Source organism: Balaenoptera physalus (assembly GCF_965194825.1).
Source record: "Balaenoptera physalus genome assembly, chromosome: 1".
NCBI lineage: Eukaryota > Metazoa > Chordata > Mammalia > Artiodactyla > Balaenopteridae > Balaenoptera > Balaenoptera physalus.
Window position 1 is genome coordinate 56623050 of NC_138882.1, and position 19399 is coordinate 56642448.

At 39.0% G+C, this 19399-nt stretch overlaps 1 protein-coding gene across 8 annotated transcripts in view; it reads right to left on the bottom strand.

The window, feature by feature from the left end:
- The window catches only part of PAPPA2 (pappalysin 2), a 431292-nt gene that overhangs the window by 240958 nt on the left and 170935 nt on the right, over positions 1-19399 (bottom strand). For all 8 annotated transcript variants that reach the window (XM_082437017.1, XM_082437016.1, XM_082437015.1 and 5 more), the window contains one exon: positions 15633-16704. In XM_082437017.1, the coding sequence (XP_082293143.1) occupies positions 15633-16704 (1072 nt within the window). The remainder of the gene's footprint in view (positions 1-15632; positions 16705-19399) is intronic.

Genomic DNA, 19399 nt, shown 5'->3' on the forward strand with positions numbered 1-19399 from the left:
AATGAAAAACATTTCTTCCAGAGACCTCTTATTTAGAAATATATATGCAAAATGTACAAGGATTTCTCTTTCTATAAAAATCGAGTCTAAATATATTAATAAGTAAAGAAAAACATTGAATAATAAGCCTTAGAAAAGGCTTATATTTGAATTTTAGTAGTGGCCAAAATAAATTCTTGAAATAAGGTGATCCACTCAAATTAATTGCATAAAGATGCTATGGCAGCTCTCCAGGAACTCTAAAAACAGGACACACCACTACTGCATAGGCCATTTTCACTATGAGTCCTTTCCAAAACTACCTGAGATGGACTAGGCTACTAAGAAAAGGAAAAATGTGATTGTATCTATTTGCTGACCAAGGATCTATGATAATGCAGGAAGGTCTCAGAATGACAGAATTAGGGATGCTGATTTTTTCCATTATATTAAAATCTATGGAAAAGAAGTAGACCAAACTATTGAACAAAAGAGTTAGATAAAATTACAAAATGTATTTAACTGAAAGTATTATGCTCCACATGGAGTCAGTTTGAATAACTGTCCTTCTAATATTGGACTGTGAATGTCCCATGATGATGTCCCATTTTCATAGTTAATGGTTAAGTCATTGAATAAATGGCAACTATTATTACAGTTACTACCCTAAATCTTCTTATACTATATGATAGTTGCCAATTCTCTGTTGACTTGGAGCTCCTGCTTAATATATCCCCTTTCTGGTCTCTACTGCCCAATTGAGTACTTCCAATTGGGAACAGCTAAACATATAAATGATTCTTAGAATGATTACTCTGATACAATGTACAGAGTTAATTTTTACGTTAAGGTGGAGGAAGACTAAAAGTAGAAAGACAAGTTGGTTAGTTACTATAGAAATTCAGATTTAGGGGGGCCAAAGATGATTAGAGATGATAGTACTTGGCTATATTCTACTCAGTATTGCAATTATATTCATGTATGTCTCTTTCTCCCACCTGAACTCTTTGAATACAAGAATTATATCCCTAGAGCCTGCTACTGCATCTAAAACATCAATAGTAGTCATTCAATAAACGTTTGTTGGAAACAATGAATTAATGAATGAGTGGATGAACGAACAGAATGAATAAGATGTAAAAGAGGCCACTGTGACTTTTAAAAAATACCATTTATGTTCATTCTTCAATCATGCAGGGAGAAGTTAAAAATCCACACTTGAAGGGGAAAAGGGCCATTTTACCATCTTGCTCATCACCACTCTCCTCACCAAACTTTGGATGTCCTCCAGGTTGCTGGTGTTCCTCATAAAACCTACTGCCCAGAACTAAGCCTAGGCTCCAGACAGAGCCTGATCAGGACTGTGTCTAGAGGGAGCATCTCTTCCAGAGATCTGAACACTTTATCCCTTTTTAACAGAGCCCAAAATTGTTGGTATAATTTTAATGGCCACATCACACTTTTCCGTAATATGAAGCTTATGCTTACGATTATTTTCACATTGATTGCTGTAAACACAACTATACATCAGCTTGGTTTATACAGTTTTTATATGCTAAAGTCTAAGTTCATCCCTGTAAATTTTCATGGTGTTGTGATGAGACCAGCATCCAATCTTTTAAATTTTTACTTGAAATAATTTTGAATTCCTAGCTCTAAGTGCTATGACACCCCTCTCCCAATTTTGCAGCACTCATTCAGCAGGCAATTATGAGTACCTACTGCATACTGAGCACAGATGGTAGACCTAGGCCTTCCTAAACAATAAATCTTTTTGAAAGCATACTAGCAAGGAGATGCTCATTGTACTCAGCTTTTCATTCTTATACTCACACATGAAAGATGCTTAGGAGGGGAGATAGAGCACAGATTCCCTGTGGGTCAGGGTGAATAACGTCTCATGCTTTCCATTTCACGATGACTCCTTATTACTATATAAGGCACTATCTTGCCCCTGTAAATTCCACACTGAGATGAATACCTCTTTCACGTTTCTTTTTCAATCATATGCTCAACATCTCCTTCAGGATGTCCACCGTCTCTTCAAATTCACTGCTGAACCCAATGCCATGTCTCACCAAACACTTTTAGTTATGAAGTGTTTTCAGCTTACAAAGCATTTTCAACAAGTATTATCTCATTTGAACATCATAATATTCCTTTGAGGTAGTCAGAGCAGTTAGGCACTTCTCTGCATGTTCTTCACTAATATCATTCCACTGCTTAAGTCACTCTACTACTCAATCTCTACTGCAGCTTCCCACCTCATTGAAACTAAAAGCCAAAATCCACACAATGGCCTGATAGGCCATGTGACCTGTACTCACCAACTAATCTCTGTTTAGCTCATTCTGCTCCAACTCCTTGCTCTTCCTCTGCTGTGGATTCCACGTGGCTCACTCTCATACTTCCTTCATATATCTGTTCAAATGCCATCTTTTCAGGAAGACCTTCTATGGACACCCTTTATCTTGCTTCCACAGCTAGCACTACTCCCTGTCTCCCTCATTTTTCTGAATTTCTTTCCACAGCACTTATCACCATCTGGCATATCATGTATTCACTTGTTATTTGTTGATTGCCTGTCTCCTCACACTAGACTATAAGCTCCATGAGGGAAGGAAGTTTTTTCTTTACCACCTGCAGTGTCTAAAAGAGTGCCTGGCCTAGAATAGGTGCTCAAATAATATTTGTTGAATATCTATGAATATGAATATGAACGAACATATGATTAAATTATGTGACTAGGCTGGAGTTACAACTAGAGTCCAGTTTTTCTCATTTTTAGTTTCCTAGTTCTTTTCACCATGCCACAATAATTTCCCTAATCATTTTCAACCTGTTGCCTTTTCCTGCCTAGACTACTATAAGAGCTTACAAAGTCATCTTCCTGCCTCCAACCTCCCTGGTTCATAACGCTGATTCTGCATGCTGCCTCCAGATTAGTTTTCTGGAGAATTATTTCCATTTCTAGTATAAAGAGTTTAGAAGCCCTGATCATCCCTCTACTGGAAACAACTATAACTTCTTGATGCAATACAAAAATAAATTGTAAATAGTTATGAAGCTGAAAGGAAATTAAAGGTTACCTCCAGAGCCCACGTACAAAGTAAAAATAGGAATCCAGAAAAGTAAACATTCTCTGAAGCAACTGGATTCCCTGAAGGCTCTGCTTATTCCTGGTGCCCTTGACCTTCAGTTTGATGGTCTTGTGAGAATCTTAGATAGGAAACAAAATATCTTAGCCAAGATAGGGAATTTTATGGAAGAGCTCCACATAAAGCCAGGACCCTGAAGATCTATTCCATAAATAAAACAGAACACCAAAAAAAAAAAAAATTTAAACCTCTTCATCAAGGGGAACAGCAAGGAAACACATTCTGCAATCTTGGCTCAATAAATAAGGTGAATATCTCCCTTGGGAAATAACCACAAGCTATCACTCACAAGTTTTCCCTCCAAATTCATAATACCCTATGGTTTAAAAAACCTTATGCCAATTATATATATTTAAAGTGGGTTCATGTTCCTAGTGCCCCAGGAAATTGGCATAAGTAAAAGAGTATATCTTCAATCCAGGCCTGAAAGACACTGGATAGGTAAAATTTCAAGGATCATGGGCTCCCAATCAAACATCATAAAGCACACATGAGGAAACAAGGCACCATGAGCAAGAACCAGAAAAATTATTCTGTTAACAAATAACAGAATCAGACTAGTTGATATAAAATATAAAAGAAGTATGCTTAATATGTTTTTTAAATTAATTTTTATTGGAGTATAGTTGATTACAATGTTGTGTTAGTTTATGCTGTACAGCAAAGTGAATCAGTTATACATATACATATATCCACTCTTTTTTAGATTCTTTTCCCATATAGGTCATTACAGTAGAGTTCCCTATGCTATATAGTAGGTTCTTATTAGTTATCTAGCCTAATATGTTTTTAATTAAACTTTTTATTTTGAGATAATTGCTGATTCACATATAAGAACTATTACAGAGTAATAATGAATATCCTTTACATGGTTCCCTATCCTTTACATGGTTCCCCTCAATGATAACTTCTTGCAAAAGTATAATACAGTATCACAACTAGGATACTGACATTGATACAATCCACCAATCTTGTTCAGATTTCCCATTTTACTCATAATAATTTGTATGGTTTTAGTTCCGTGCAATTTTATCACATGTGTAAATTCATGTAGCCATCACCTTAAATTGTTTTTAAAAATAAAAAAGAATATCCAAAGTATGAATAAGTAACAGAAATTGATTTTTTAAATGACTAGGCAGATACAAAAAAAGAACTAAATAGAACTTATGGAGATGAAAAGTATACTAATAAAAATTAAAAATTTATTGGTGGGTTCTAAGAGCAAGTTAGCCAAACCTGAATAAAGAGTCAACTGGGCAATAAATCCAAAAATAGTTACTCAAAGTGCAACACAGAGAGGCAAAGATTAAAAAATTGAAGAGATATTAAGAGACATGAAGTACAGAGTGGGAAGTGTAATATATATTTAATAGGAAATTCAGAAGGAAATAATAGAAAAATTAGAAAAAAGATATACTTGAAGAGATATGACAGAGTAAATACAAACAAATGACAATTAGATAGCTAATTTTTCAGTAGTATTAATGGAAACCAGGAGACTGTGGTATAATATCTTGATAAGAGAAACAAACAGCCAATCTAAAATTGTCTACCTAGAAAAGTTACTTTTTAAGAAGTTTGGTTACCAGGGGGGAAAGGAGGGAGGGACAAATTGGGAGATTGGGGTTGACATATACACACTACTATATATAAAATAGATAACTAATAAGGACCTACTGTATAGCACAGGGAACTCTACTCAATACTCTGTAATGACCTATATGGGAAAAGAATCTAAAAAAGAGTGGATAGATATATGTATATGCATAACAGATTCACTTTTCTGTACAGCAGAAACTAACGCAACATTGTAAATCAACTATACTCCAATAAAATTTTAAAAAACAAAACCAAAAAAGAAGTTTGGTAAAATATAAAGATATTTTCATAGAAATTAAAATTAAGAAAGCATATGACTAGCAAATATTTAATAAAGGAAATTCTAAAAAATGTCTTTCAGGGATAAGCCAAATGATCCCATAAGGAAGATCTAAAATTCAAGAGAGATGGTAGATATTAAAACAGATATATATTTAAAAAGATGTCTATGGATCGACTGATCAATCAATCAATACATAGATATCTCTATACACAGCCCATGGCTCGCAATTGTTTACTGTCCAAATCCCATAGCCCAACAGCTAAGGCCTTTCCAATATAACTTTTCCAATTTTCTCTTTCTTTTCTCTAGGAAATTTCCCTTCCTTTCAAATTGTTGTCCTTATGGATGCCTGAATATGTTTGCACATGACTTTTGTATTTGGGTCATATCTTTGTCCTTGCCTAACAAACACTTTCCTGCTCTTTACTATTTATATTTTAAGGAATCCACATTTTATATAACGTCTTTCCTAAGTACTAAGCTCATAGTGATTTCCATTGTCTTTCCCTCATCCCTTGAGATATATATCCTCTGAAACAATCATTATATAATTAAAATAAACAAATATTTATCATGCACCCACTATGAGCTAAGTACTTTGCTAGGCATGTAAGACTTATTATACCTGACACACAATATAGAATGGTAGTTGGTCACACAGGATCTGTAGTCAGAGTTTAATCACTGTCCTGACACTGCATGATGCTAATTAACTATCTCAGTCTCAGTTTTCTCATACATAAAATGGAGATAATCAAACTATCTGCTTCTTAGAACTATAGTGAGCATTAAATAAACTATTTTATTGTGTTTTATTGGTAAAATAGATAGATACATGGTAGATAGATAGATATAGAGACATCACAGTACCATGTATATATATAATATATGTTATATGGTATATATATATATATAAAATCTTACTATGAACTATGTAATTTACCTGGATTATCATGACATATTTGATTGAGATTTGAATTCTAAATCATAAAATCCTAGGAATAAAATTGGCATTAAAATTCTGTGAGAATTACATTACTAGGAGTACCAAGGTCTAAGGTCTAAGAAATTATGTATATCAGGAGTCTCCAAGAAGTAAAGATGAAAAGCCAGCTTGCTCTACCCAGAGTGTTGGCACCAGCTGAGAGATGTTGCCTTGGAACCCTGAGGAGCCCTCCCTGCCATCCTGTTCTTTTGGCCACAGTTGATTAAATTCAAGGCTGGCCAGAAACCTATGATTTCTAGCCTGACGTGTAAAGATGAATTGGGCCAATTCACATTAATTGTCTCCAGAATATGAACCAAGATTCTGCAAGAGACTGAGGCAATTAGCAATTGGATGTGAATCTTAAGAGAAGATTCAATGAGATAAAGCAGGAGCCACAGAAAGCTAAGTCTAGTTTTAAACTAAAGCTATAAGAGAATGGGAACTATGAGCAATCTAGCAAATTGGGAACAAGATGTGAATGGTGCAGGTGCACTAAGATGTAGAGAACCCTGCAGCCTTTGAGAGAAATGAAGTGTGAAACCTGCCTTCTATCTCCACTTCCAGCCCATATGTAATTGTACAATAAATCTTTTTTTTTTTTTTTTTTTTTTAGTTAACTTGAGTGAGTTTCTGTTCTTTACAACCACAAAAGCCTAACTAAAATGTTTGGTAAGAATATTGGCTAATCTGTGACATCACCTCAAAGAGGCCCTTCTCATTGAAGGGCCCTGTACCCACTTTGCGGGGTCTGCTCTTTCTCTCAATCACTGTCTCCCCAGCTAATGAGGATTCATCTTACTTCCCGGCTACTGTAGTTGACTATTTCTCGGATTATCAAAATTTGCTCCGTGTTTCATAGTTTCAGAGCCATCTGGGAGCTCAGCCACTCAAATAATGAGATAATGAGTAAAACGGTTTACAGCCTTTCCCTCCTCAGCTTACATATTCACACTTTCATGGGTATCTTTAGTTACTTTACTTAGTTCTGAATATGGCAATCCTACAACGGTAAGGGGGCCAGTAGGAAGGATTACTAGAGTGTAGATTCTGAATATCCTTCTTTCTTCTATACAGAGTAGCACATTCTACCCTTCCCAAACCCTTGCCCAACACTGTCGTCTCCCCCATGTCATTTATTTTCCATTCATATATATGTTAATTCATTTTTAAAATATCAATTGAGCACTTCCTATGTTACAAGAACTATGAACGAAGAGCCTAAAGTCTTGTACAAGAGACAGATAACAACGGGCAATTACAATATTGTACGGTAAATCTGTACTCAAGAAGGAGTTGGCAAACTTTTTCTGTAAAGGGCCAAATAGTAAATATTTTCGGTTTTGTGGGCCACACAGTTTCTATTATAACTATGCAACTCTACCACATGAAAGCAGCCATAGACAATATGTAAGTAAATGCATGTGACTGCATTCTAATAAAACTTAATTTACAAAAACAAGTGGTGAGGCAAATTTGGTCCACAGGCCATAGTTTGCCATCACTATACTAGGGTAAGTACATTCCTTTATTCAACAATTATTTATTGAACACTCTTAGTATTTGTTGTTCTAAGTGCTAGGGTAAAATAGTAACTCAAACATACAAAAACCCCCTCTCTAATGGAACTTACATCCTAGTGGAGAATATGGACATCAAGCAAAAATTTTAAATACATAGCATGTTAGTGACAAATTCCTAAAAGAGAAGTAAAATGGAGAAGAAACGATGAAGAGTCAGAGGAGTCGGGAATTTAGGTGAGGTCACCAGAGAAGTCTTCACTAGAAGGTGACTCTGAAAAAAGACTAGAAGGAAGAGGGAGCACTAGCCATGAAGGAATCTGGAGGATGAACGTTCCAGCAGAATGAAAAGCCACTGAAACATTTATGCAGCAGGAATATGTCTGCCAAGCCAAGGGACAAGGAGAAGGCCAGTGTGGCTGGAATGGAATAAACAAGGGAGAGCATTGTGGGAGATGAGGCCACAGAAATAATTGATGCCTGATTAGGTAGGGCACTGTTGGTTACAGCAATACTATTGGCTTTGACTCTGAATGAGCCGGGAAGCTGCTGGAGAATTGCAGGCAGAGGAATGACTTGATCTGAAGTATACTCTAATAGGGTTACTCTGGCTGCTCTGTTAAAAACAGACTGCGGGGTGGTGCAAGAGCAAAAGTGGCAAGACCCGTTAGGAGGCTATCGTAATAACACAGGTGAGAGACAATGGGATCAGAGCAGAGTGATGGCAGTAGGGAGATGAGAAGTGATACAAATGAGATAGATAATCCCTATTTGAGGACCAAGGAATGTTCCCAGGAAAGAGGAAGTGACATTCTAACTGAACTTGAAGGATCAGTAGGAATCAGCCAAGCATCAAGCTAGGAAAATCAGGTCCACAGCCACAGATAGAGCTCCTGGTGAGAAGTGAGAGATGCACTGGGGTTCAGAAAATTGATGGGTCAACATCTTCCTCCAGGGGATGACGCTCTGATGAAACAAATCTTCAGAAAAACCCGTGATGCCCAGACTAACTACATGTTCCATCCACTCCCCAACCTACTTCTCTGTGACTTTCATTCAGTCACTAAAGTAATATGTAAACAGTGTTCCTAGAGGAAAAAAAAGGAAAACATGTGTAAGTGTGCAGCTGTCTTTCAGATTCCTAGGCTTAAATTCTAGGAAAAGATCCCTAAGTGAAATCCTCCGAGACAGACTGGCATCTGGCCAGGGTACCAAAGCCAGCACCCCAGCTCCTAGGAAAATACCCAAGTATCTTGAACAACTGAATGTGTTTGGAGACCAGGGTCTCTCCTAAAAATTTTCTAAGAGGAAATATTTTTAACCCAGACATACCACAGGGCTCTCTTACAAGTCTGCCTATTTGCCTAGAAAATAGTCATGAAAAGGAGAAAAACAACCTCTCCCCACTTACCTGGGGAGAAAAGTTCACTGAGCCAGCCAGGTGAACAGAAAAATTATGGATTTCATTTACTCTATAGAATTGTATCTATTGAAACTATGGAGAAATTGGCCTGTGGAAAAACAACCAAGAGACATTTCTATTTGTTAGTAAACTTTCTGAGCTTACCAGAAGGTATTCTCTTATATCTTCCCTCCTATTCCCTTTGCCAGATAAAATGAGTATGAGAAGGTGAGACTTGTCTCTTTAGAGTTTGCACAGCCTGTACATTTTAGTGGCGGGATTTAGATGTTTTCTTGCTGTTCAGTTTTAAAGTTTCTTCTCCATTTCTTTTTTCTCTGCCTTCTTCTACCCCTTACACTTATTTTCCCCATGCATGTTTTTTTTGGCTGCAGGGAACTTTGAATCCCAACTTCAAAAGAAACCTATAATGAAGCCTGGCTGATGTTTAACAGATCTGCCACTGCAGGGGCCCAGCCCAACCATTCCTTTGGCTCAACAGCCACAGAGGGTGGGTGAGCAAAGTACAGCTAATCCAGAGCATCCAGGTCCGTGCAGCACCAATTTCTCCACCTGTTCCCTTGAGTGTCACAGGCAACTGTCCTCCTGTCCCATAGATACATATCCTATAGTGTACAACTGCAGACACCACTCTGTGCCATGCTTCTGCAGGGTACCTCCCAGCCCACCCTCTTGAGGTCCCTTTTAGAGGGAAGTAGACCATGCTCTAGCATTGCTATATACAGCAGTTCTTCTGCCCTCAAACTCCCCACCATCAAAACTCATGAAATGAGGCAGAGAAGAGACAGTGAGGAACCAAGACACAGAGACTTCAGCCCACCACAGGCATCAGAAAACAAATGCATGGCATCGCCTTGATCCCATTGTCTGCTTCACAGCATGGTGACACTAGCTGGTTAATGACTCTCACTTAAACTGTTCTCAGCCATTTGTTTGTTGTTGTTGTTGTTTTGGGGGGCGGGGGGCAGGAGGGGCTCACCGAGCAGCATGTGGGATTTTAGCTCCCAGACCAGGGATCGAACCCGGGCCTTTGGCGGTGAGAGCTCAGAGTCCTAACCACTGGACTGCCAGGGAACTCCCCTCAGCCATTTGTTTTTATTTGGTGATTTTTCTCCACATGATAACAGAGTGATGAAATCTGACACATAGAAACCAAAGCAAAGAGGTAAACACAGTGCTCTAGATTTGGTTGGATACTAAGCTCAACTCTGATGTGAAAAGGAGAGAAAGAGCAAGGGATGGAAAGTAGATTCAGCAGCAAAGAACACTTCATCTCTGAGACATAATTTTAGAGAGAAAAACAACAGAAACAAGTCATGACCAAAAGGAAGCTGAAGCCTGCAAAGGTTAGGGAAGCTGAGTTTCCCTTGGGGCATAGAGATTCCCTTGGCTTGGCTTCCTAGGATGCATCATAGGGAGTAGCCAATGACATTTGTGATTTTACTAAAGTGGACTTTCAAGCCCTTCTTTCCCACAGCAATTGTAGACCCTCTTAGGGCAGCTACTATGTAGAAACAGACATCTGGCATATGTAGCCTTCCCTTTCCACAAGCCAAGTTTCTCTATCTTGGTAATTCTGTTCAACTGGCTGGGTAATGTATCTATAATTCATATCTCCTTCTGACCAGCCCCAAGTCTGATAAATACTCTCCCTTTGATAGGCCCATCTGGGTTACAGATGTTTGGTGTTGGATTCCTCAGGCTCTCTCCTCCTGTCAGAGCTTTTGGGAGAGGAACTCCTTTGGGCTACATTTCTGGTTTCTTGCTGGGGGTGGGGGAAGAGGGAACATTGAGCAGGATTTGAGAAACAGGAAGGATTGTTCATAAAGCAATCACTGTACTTGCATGTTAGTCATCTATCTGTAGGTGTGTCCCCCACTTCCCAACCACCCCCTACTAAATGGTGAGCTCCTGAGTAGAGGGATCCTGTGCCTGGCACGCTCTGATCCTCAAAAAATGTCTGGAAAAATTTGTTGAAATTGGGTCCCTTTAGAGTCACAAAATAAAGGAATTGTGAACTTGAGCACTGTGATTTAATTGTAATAATAGGGCTCCTAGATATGGGTAATTTAGTTCAGACACAACCACCAACTCTACCAAGACACAGGCCCTCATAGAAATCCAGAGATCTACACCTCTATGAATCCAAAGTCCTTTCAAACAGTCTAAGCCATGGCAGAGAAAAGCAGTCTATACTCTATGTTCTGCTTTTAGTGCCTCAGACTGGATTTCAACCCAGGTATTTAGATAAAATTACTAAATCCCTACACTAAGATATTAACACTTACTCTATGTATTCTTTATATTTGTCCGTTTGCTTAGCTTACTCTGTCTGGTGCATCACAGGAACTTGATAAATAATTGTTTTTCAAAATATGGTTCTTGCCAATAAGAGTTATGAAAAACAGTCAATGTTTTTAATAATAAAAATTCAGCACAAGAAATACAAGGCAGAGAAGATGGAGTATGAATAAAGGGTCTGTACACAAAATAAGTATAAGGGAATTGGGAAAAAGAAAACCTATCCTTTCCACTATGGTCTGCCTTCAGATTTCTCCCTCTAAAAGAGGAAATTCATAGATAAATATCCTTTTTTAAATCATAATAGTAGAGATATAAAAGTGTGTTTCCTATTGTGAATAAGCACTAGACATCTGAGAAAATCCACCAGCATGAAAGACAGATAAGAATTAAGAGAGAAAAAAAAAGGAAAAATAAAAGTTGACTATAGATGAATCAGATATAGTGCACAGGGAAAAAATTCAGAATTCATCTGATTTTTAGCCTCAAAAAAGGGTGCATACTTAAAATAAAAATAGACTAATATAGAAAATCAAAGAGTAAAGTCTTAAATATATGATTGCTAAAATTTAAAAATATTCAATAGAAGAGTTGGAAGATAAACTCAAGGAAATCTCCAAAATAGAGAACAAAATAACAAAGAGATAGAATATAAGTGAGAAAAAAGACAGAGAATAAATTCAGGAAATAAATCCTCAGGCATTTCAGAGAGGAAAAAGAGACCAAAGAATTAAGAAATATCAAAGTAATAATTTCAGAAAATTTGCCAGAGGTAAGGGGCATGTGTCTAAATTGAAAGGATCACTGAATATCAACAAAAGAAGAATAAAAGGCCAACACTTTAAAAAAATTATCATAAAATCCCTAAAGTAACAAGGTTAAAATTCAAAAACGATTTTTAATAGGAAAATAATTCACCTCTAAAACACATAGTTATAAGAATAGAAGCTAGAGGCAACTAATGAATCTCTTCAAAAATTTAAGAGAAAATGTTTTCCAACCCAAAATTTTATGCCAGGACAAACTATCAGTTTGGAGTAAAGGCAAAATAAAAACATTTTGAGAAATGCTTTTCTGAAGAAGTTACCTAAACATCTTTTCCTAGAAAGTTACTTAAGGATGTTTTCCAGTAAAATGAGGTTGTAAATTAAGAGATATTCATAAAATTCAGGACATAGTGACTCCAATCCCCCCTCAAAAAAGCAGTGAAGTTCCAGGATGACAACTGTGCAGCAGAACTAAAGATAACTGGTCAAGTCAGAAGAGGTGAGAAAAAATGGAATAAACTTGAAGGGAGAGCTCCAGAGGAGTGTTAAAAAAAAAAAAAAAAGACACATTCTATAGATTAGCTAATATGATAAAGCATTTGAAAATGACTGAAGATATCAAAAAAGAAGGAAGGAAGGAAGATAAAAGAAGGGAGGGAGGGAGGAAATAGAGACTCAAGGGGGAGGGTGTGTGTGTATGGGAGAGTGGGGGAGCTATGCCAGAAAGGAAATATAGTAATAGAATAAAACTTTGTTCTGCAACCAAAAGAAAAATATTCTATAGTCATAATGTTGTAAATATATATAACTGACTCAACCAAAAATAGTAAAATTACTATATTAGAAAAATGCAGAGGAGCGGGAGGAGACAAAGTAAAAGTCTCATCTTTGTAATAAGAGCAAGTTATGCATAATGTTTAAAATTGATGAATCAGTCCTAACCACTGGTGGTTCAGTGGTTAGGACTCCACACTTTCACTGCTGAGGATGCGGGTTTGATCTCTGGTCAGGGAACTAAGATCCCCCAAGCCAAACGGCGCAGCACCCCCCCCCCCAAATAATAATAATTTTAAAAAATAAAATAAAATTGATGACTCAAGTAATATAAATATAATATTTGGATATATGTATATGGAAGTTATTACCAAAAGCGGCAAGTAAAATAATTAAATATGGGAGAAAGGCTAGAGAGTGGAGAAGGATGACGAAGAGTTAGGCAGGGGATTGTCATTCTTCCTTTTGGTACAATTTGGTAAAATTGCCTTTTGGTACAATTTGATATTTTAACCAGGAGCGTTTATTTTTTATTTAAATGTTTTTAACTATCAAAAAAAGTATGACTAGTTCCTTTCATTCCACAGAGCGAGTTTTGCATGTAGGGGTAAGAAAGTGTCTGGGTCTACTACAGATAGAAAAGGATAAGTTACCATGGCAACTCTGAAGTGGTAAGGGGAATAAGTTATAAACACTCGGACAAGGGCAGTGGCAGGAAGTATTTAGAGACACAAGGGGCCACTCTAAGGAGAGTGATGCCTGGGTACCTTGAAAGACAGCTCTCTCAGTCAAGGCGGTGGGTTGTTGTAATGAGCTAGTAGACAAATGAGAACAAGCCAGATTTCCCTGGAGAGTTCTCTGGAGATCCTAAGAGTTGGCAAACGTTGTTAGTGAGGTTTAGCTTCTGCTTAAGGTTATCAAAATCTAAAAACCAAACCCAAACAGAATCTTTCTTATGCAAATATTTCTGGTAATGTGATCAGTTCCCTGGGTATTATTATGTAAACAAAGGCTTCCCATCTGTCAGTTCTAATAATGATAATAACTAACGTTAGTTTAGAACTGTTTCTGTACTTTGAAAACTTTAGAGTTACCAAGCACTTTCCTGTACCTTATTTCATTTGCTTCACAAAAATAACCCAAAGATATAGGTAATGCAAAGTATTACTGCAATCACCCTCATTTTACAGACAAGACATCTGGGTTTACAAAAGTGACTTGCTCAACTTACATAGCTGGTTAAGTAGCAAGGACTCTGGAACTCAACTCTGTCCCCTGATTGCAAATCTTACACTCGATCCTTGATGTCAGACATCTGAGCTACAGGTGAACCTATTCATTGGTGCTAACTGCCCATGCACAGGGGCACCAAGAGGACTGTCCACACACAAGACCATGAATTACCACACAAATCATGGCCAAAAAACACAAAGGCAGCCATTCGGGTATTGGGTGGAAGCTGAGATCTATTCCTCCTGCCTCCCACCAACACTACACCCTACCTCAGGTGTGGGCCTTTTTATAATTCGTACAAAGGTACCAGTTATAAATGGGGAACCCTTGCCCACATACACAAATTACTAAGTTTACCACCCACCTCTCTCCTTTCTTACCTCCCTCTAACATTCCCCAACTCCTGCATCAACCATCAAATGGAAATCCTCCTATTGGCTTCTGTCTCACAACAGATGACACATCAGATCCATTTATTCATTAAAATAAACATGAAATAAACAACTATGTCTCAGCTGCTGTTCTAGGCACTGGGAATGTAACAAGGGTCCTGGTCACATAGAGCTCATATTCCAAGCCAGGGAAAGACAAATAAACAAATACACAAGAAAAACATCAGAAGTGATGTGTTATAGAGAGAATTTAAATTAGTTGACATAAAAGCGATTGACTAGTCAACTTAAATTGGGAGATCAGGAAAGGCCTCTCCAGGAGGTGACGTTTAAGTAGATTTTGGAATGGCAAGAGAAAACTCACCAAGGGAAGACCAAGGAAAAGAGGATTCCAAGAAGATGAAACAGCTAGTGCAAAGCCCTGGGGCAGGAACAAGCTTGATCTGCTCAGTGGAACAGAACAGTCAGTGAGGCTGTGCAGTGTGGGTGGGGAGAGCAGGGGAGGAAGTTAGAGAGGAAGGCAGGGGTCAGGTTGTGATCCAGGAGACAGGAGGGGAGCTTGGATTTTATTCTAAGAACAGTGGGGAAAAAACTAAGAAGGGGAGTGACAGGATCTAATTTACCATTTACATAGGATCTTTCCAGATGCTGTGTGGAGAATGGAATTTAATGGGGGCAGAAGAGGAAGCCTCCAGTCATCTAAAGGAGACTTGTGGTTAGATGTAGAATGTCTTATGTTCATAAAGCTGCTGAACTGCTCAAACTGCTTCACACATGGGCCTCTTCATGAATTCGTGTTACTTTGCTGGAAACCTAAGACTATAAAAGGAATGTTCACGTATAATTGGTGCTGATTGGTTTCTATCGACATATACCTTGTTTGCTCTCTGTGCAGATGCCCTGGCTTCCTCTGATAGACGAAGTTGTTCAGCTTTCCTGTGTCTTAAGCACCTGGTGCGTGTGCATTTCACACCATGTACACAGTTGTCTGTTCCACAGAAAGTGAGTTGTGAGGGCTGTGTCTCGTCTTAATCATCTCTGTGTTCCTAATCACCCAACACAACACCTGGTACTTCATGAAAGCTCAATAATATCTGGTGCAGTAGATGTTTTATTTGGGGGCTGTGTGAACACTCTTCTGTCTCCAGAAGCCAAAAGGATAAAACGATGTTAGGAATGTACCCTACAAGCAGGATACCCCAAGCCCCAGTCCCTTACCTCCGAGGTGAGTCAGGGTCGAAGCAGGTCTTGTGCACGTCAGCCCCCTCCGGGTCACAGCAGTCACCATCGTCAAAGTCGTTCAGCATGTTGTTGCACTCCACGTGGCAGATCCCATCCCTGCGGTTCCAGGAGTAGCACCGGCCCTGCAGGCGGCAGTCGCCCCCGTCGTAGCCTGTGAGTGGGTGCTCACACTCAGGGTCACAGTGGTCGTTGCCAATCTTGCTGGGCTCACAGTTCACGAGCACAACGCGGTGGCGCAGGGTGGAGTTGTGGACCCGGTGGACGTTCAGCTGCCAGCTGATGTTGTAGCGGCTGAAGGCTTCATTGAGCACTTCATGCTGCCGACTGATCTGCTCCTCACTCACGGTGGGGTTCAGGCCCTCATTGTCACAGATGTTTACTACCTGGTAGCGGATCACCTTCTCTCCCCGAAGGGGCCAGTGCCAGCTGTACTGGGAAATCAGTTCCACATTGTCACAAGCTGTTTGCCCACAGAGCGGGGGCTGCAAAGGTGACAGAATCTCAGGCTCTGGCTCAAAGCCCTGGAGGACCTCAAGCCGTGGGTACTTCCCATCTCTAAAGGGGGCCCACTGTTCTTCCAGGGGCTCAAAACTGGCTGTCAGTAGCAGGGTGGTCAAATCCTCCACCTCGCTTGGCTGCTGAGGACTGTGCTGGAGGTGGCTTTGTGGGAGGGCCGTCGACCAGAAGACCAGTGTGCCCACGTGTCCACGGAAATAGTGCCCGTCCTCGGAGCTATCCCCACCCAGGAACAAAGAGCGACAAGATGCCATGAAGGGGCTGTTCAGGGGACCAGACTGATCTGGACTACTAGCCACCTGAGTGCCATCGACATACAGGGCCATGCGCTGTCCGTCGTAAGTGGCTGCCACGTGCGTCCACTTGCCTGGTTGATAGCGACTGTGACCCATCATAACGGTGGCTTTCTTCACGCGGTCGGTGCGAAGAGAGAAGAAGAAGCGAGCATCTCGCCTTCCCACATCCTTCCCTGAGCGGATCCCCAGGGCCCAGCCCTTGTCACTGATAGTGTGGGAGCAGTTATCAAACACACCTGGGAAAGAAGGAAGAGTCGAGGGGAGAAATACCAGATACAAAGGGGATGGAGAAAGGGAGAAGAAAACCCATATAAATAGCAAGAATGTAGGTTTTTAATGGGAAAAAAATAAGTGATACAGATTCTCCACCTAAGATGCCTGTCCAGTACCCCATATCAGGCTGTTCTGGCAACATCTTTCCCCAAAAGGAACTTAATTTGAGATTCCATCCAATTTAAAGCATTCTGGTGTTTTTAAATAACCAAAATGGAAGTTGTAAGGGGATGTCTAATGCAAGTGAAAACCATCCTCACCACTCCATCACAAACGTTCCTCAGGGTGACCCTGTGTCCATGACTTCCCACTCTTTCCACTTCCTCAGAAGTCATGAGGGCCTTCACGGTTTTTACAAAAGATAGTAACCTCCTACCCCTTCAAAAGGTCATTTGTCTCTATTGAATATTGAAATGATGATTCTTGTGGGGAAAATAAGGAGAAGACTGTAACGTCCCAGACATGTTATTCCCTCTAGTGCCCAAGGGCAAGGATACCCATCCACAGTGAACAGTTGTTCCCCCGCCTAAGCAAAATGACATTGCCCCACGGTCCTAGACTAAAAAAACCTAGTCAAATTATAAGAATGATTGTTTTATAACCAATAATGCCCACCAGAGTACAGGAGTGGAACTTTCCCAGGTAAACGAAGCTCCTCACCGCATGCTACCTTACTTACCACCTTGCTCATAGTAGGCCCAGGACTATTAAGTTCCATAAACAAAGGAAGGAATTCCTGTAGATAACTACATCACTAACAAGTTGGCAGCAGGAAGAAGTAGTCAGATGTAACAGGACCACAGATGAAATAGGAAGACTGAAGGCAATTTGGAGGCCTTGAATGTTCCCAGCAACCCATCTGCAGTTACGAACCCACCATCCTCCCGGTCCCTCTTATACTATATAGGCAGGGTCTCAAGAGCAGACTTCAATTGTAATTTACATAGAGGCATTCACACAGAAAATGCTTAGTAAATACTGCTTTAACTAATGAATGAATGTTAGAAAAGTCGGCTGGCCTTTAGATAGATACCTGAGGCTAAGACCAAGAGTTATTCTTCCCCAGCCTCCCCCAGTCAACAGTTTTACTTATTTTACTTATTCACCTGAGCTCCTAAATAATCCACTCAAACAGTACCACTCTATGGACAGTTTGGATTTTAAAGCCATGAGTCCTCCCATTCTAATTGCAGGCAAGTGTCTTAAAAGTAGCTATGTTTTTCATAAATGATAGATTATCTTCTCTTCTTTCTCTAACATAAATCAATAACTTGTGATTTAAAAAATAAAATGTTCTTTTTAACAAAAGCAACTCATCCCCAATCTAGCAATTCTAACAATTAGACTTCCAAGTACTGGTGATGACTAGGTATAATACAATGGTGATGTTCTAGTATTGTTTGGGGTTTTTTGTTTATTTTTACATTGAGGTCTGTATGGTAAAGGAATGTAACAATTACTGCTTTACGAATTCTTGTACTGGGTAGATTTTCAAAAAAGCAGACAAACCTAGTGAGATCAGTAATAAGTTTTCTGCTTCATAGTTTCTCCTTGGTTCACTTATTTTCATAAGTACATTTAGCCTTAATTATGTCCATCCACTAACCTATGAACAAATGTGCTGCAATATTTAATATAAGAACCATGGAGTTACTAACCCTCAACTAGTAAATATCAGCTGGTTTTTAAAAGGAAGAATTGAGGAGGAGGCTATTTCATATTTGTTACATATACAGGTATACATGAGTTGTGGTATAAATTATTAGGCTTGACATATAAATTACTAGATAATTAGCTTGTTACCTGCCAGCATCTAACTGCAATTTTGAACACATTAACTTATTGTCCTTAGAACTTCTAGTAGCAACAAAATAATTATTTCTACTTATTTAGCTCATAGGAAGCTATTAAAATTATAGTGTGTCTAAAATGTTATTTCTAACTTCTTGAGACACTACACAGAAGATGGAATTTTCTTATCATACTAGTCTAGTTCTGATTAATCTAAATTTTAGTAATTATATTAGAAAGGATTTATTGGCCAAGAGCATTAAAATAGTCAATTTTAGTTGGGAGCTGTATAAAGTATATAGAAGTATTACTTTTTTGAATGATTATGAAAGTAATGATTCTTTACTCTCTAATTTAATAAGATGTCACAGCAGCATATGTGAAACCTCACTAGGTACCTAGATAACTGCATTCTATTTGCTGTATTCCCACTGCTCATACTTCATCTATAGGAAGAGAGTAAATAATTGTTGAAGCACTGCCCTGCACTCATTCCAGAGAAGGAAAAAAAAAAACATATTTAACAAATAGAATTTTCCAACCCGATTACTGTGGACTGAACATTTATGTCCTCCCAAAATTCATTTGTAGGAACCCTGCTCTCTAATGTGAAGATATTTGGAGATAGGGCCTTTAGGAGGTGATTAGGTCATGCACGTGGTGCCCTCATGATGGGATTAGTGTCCTTTTGAAAGCTAGCTTCTCTCTCTGCTCCCCACCATGTGAGGATACAAGAAGACAGACAGCCATCTGCCAACCAAGAAAAGGGTTCTCACTGGACACCAGATCTGCTGGTGCCTTTATCTTTCCTAGCCTCCAGAACAGTGAGAAATAAATTTCTTTTATTTAAGACACCCAGTCTGTTGT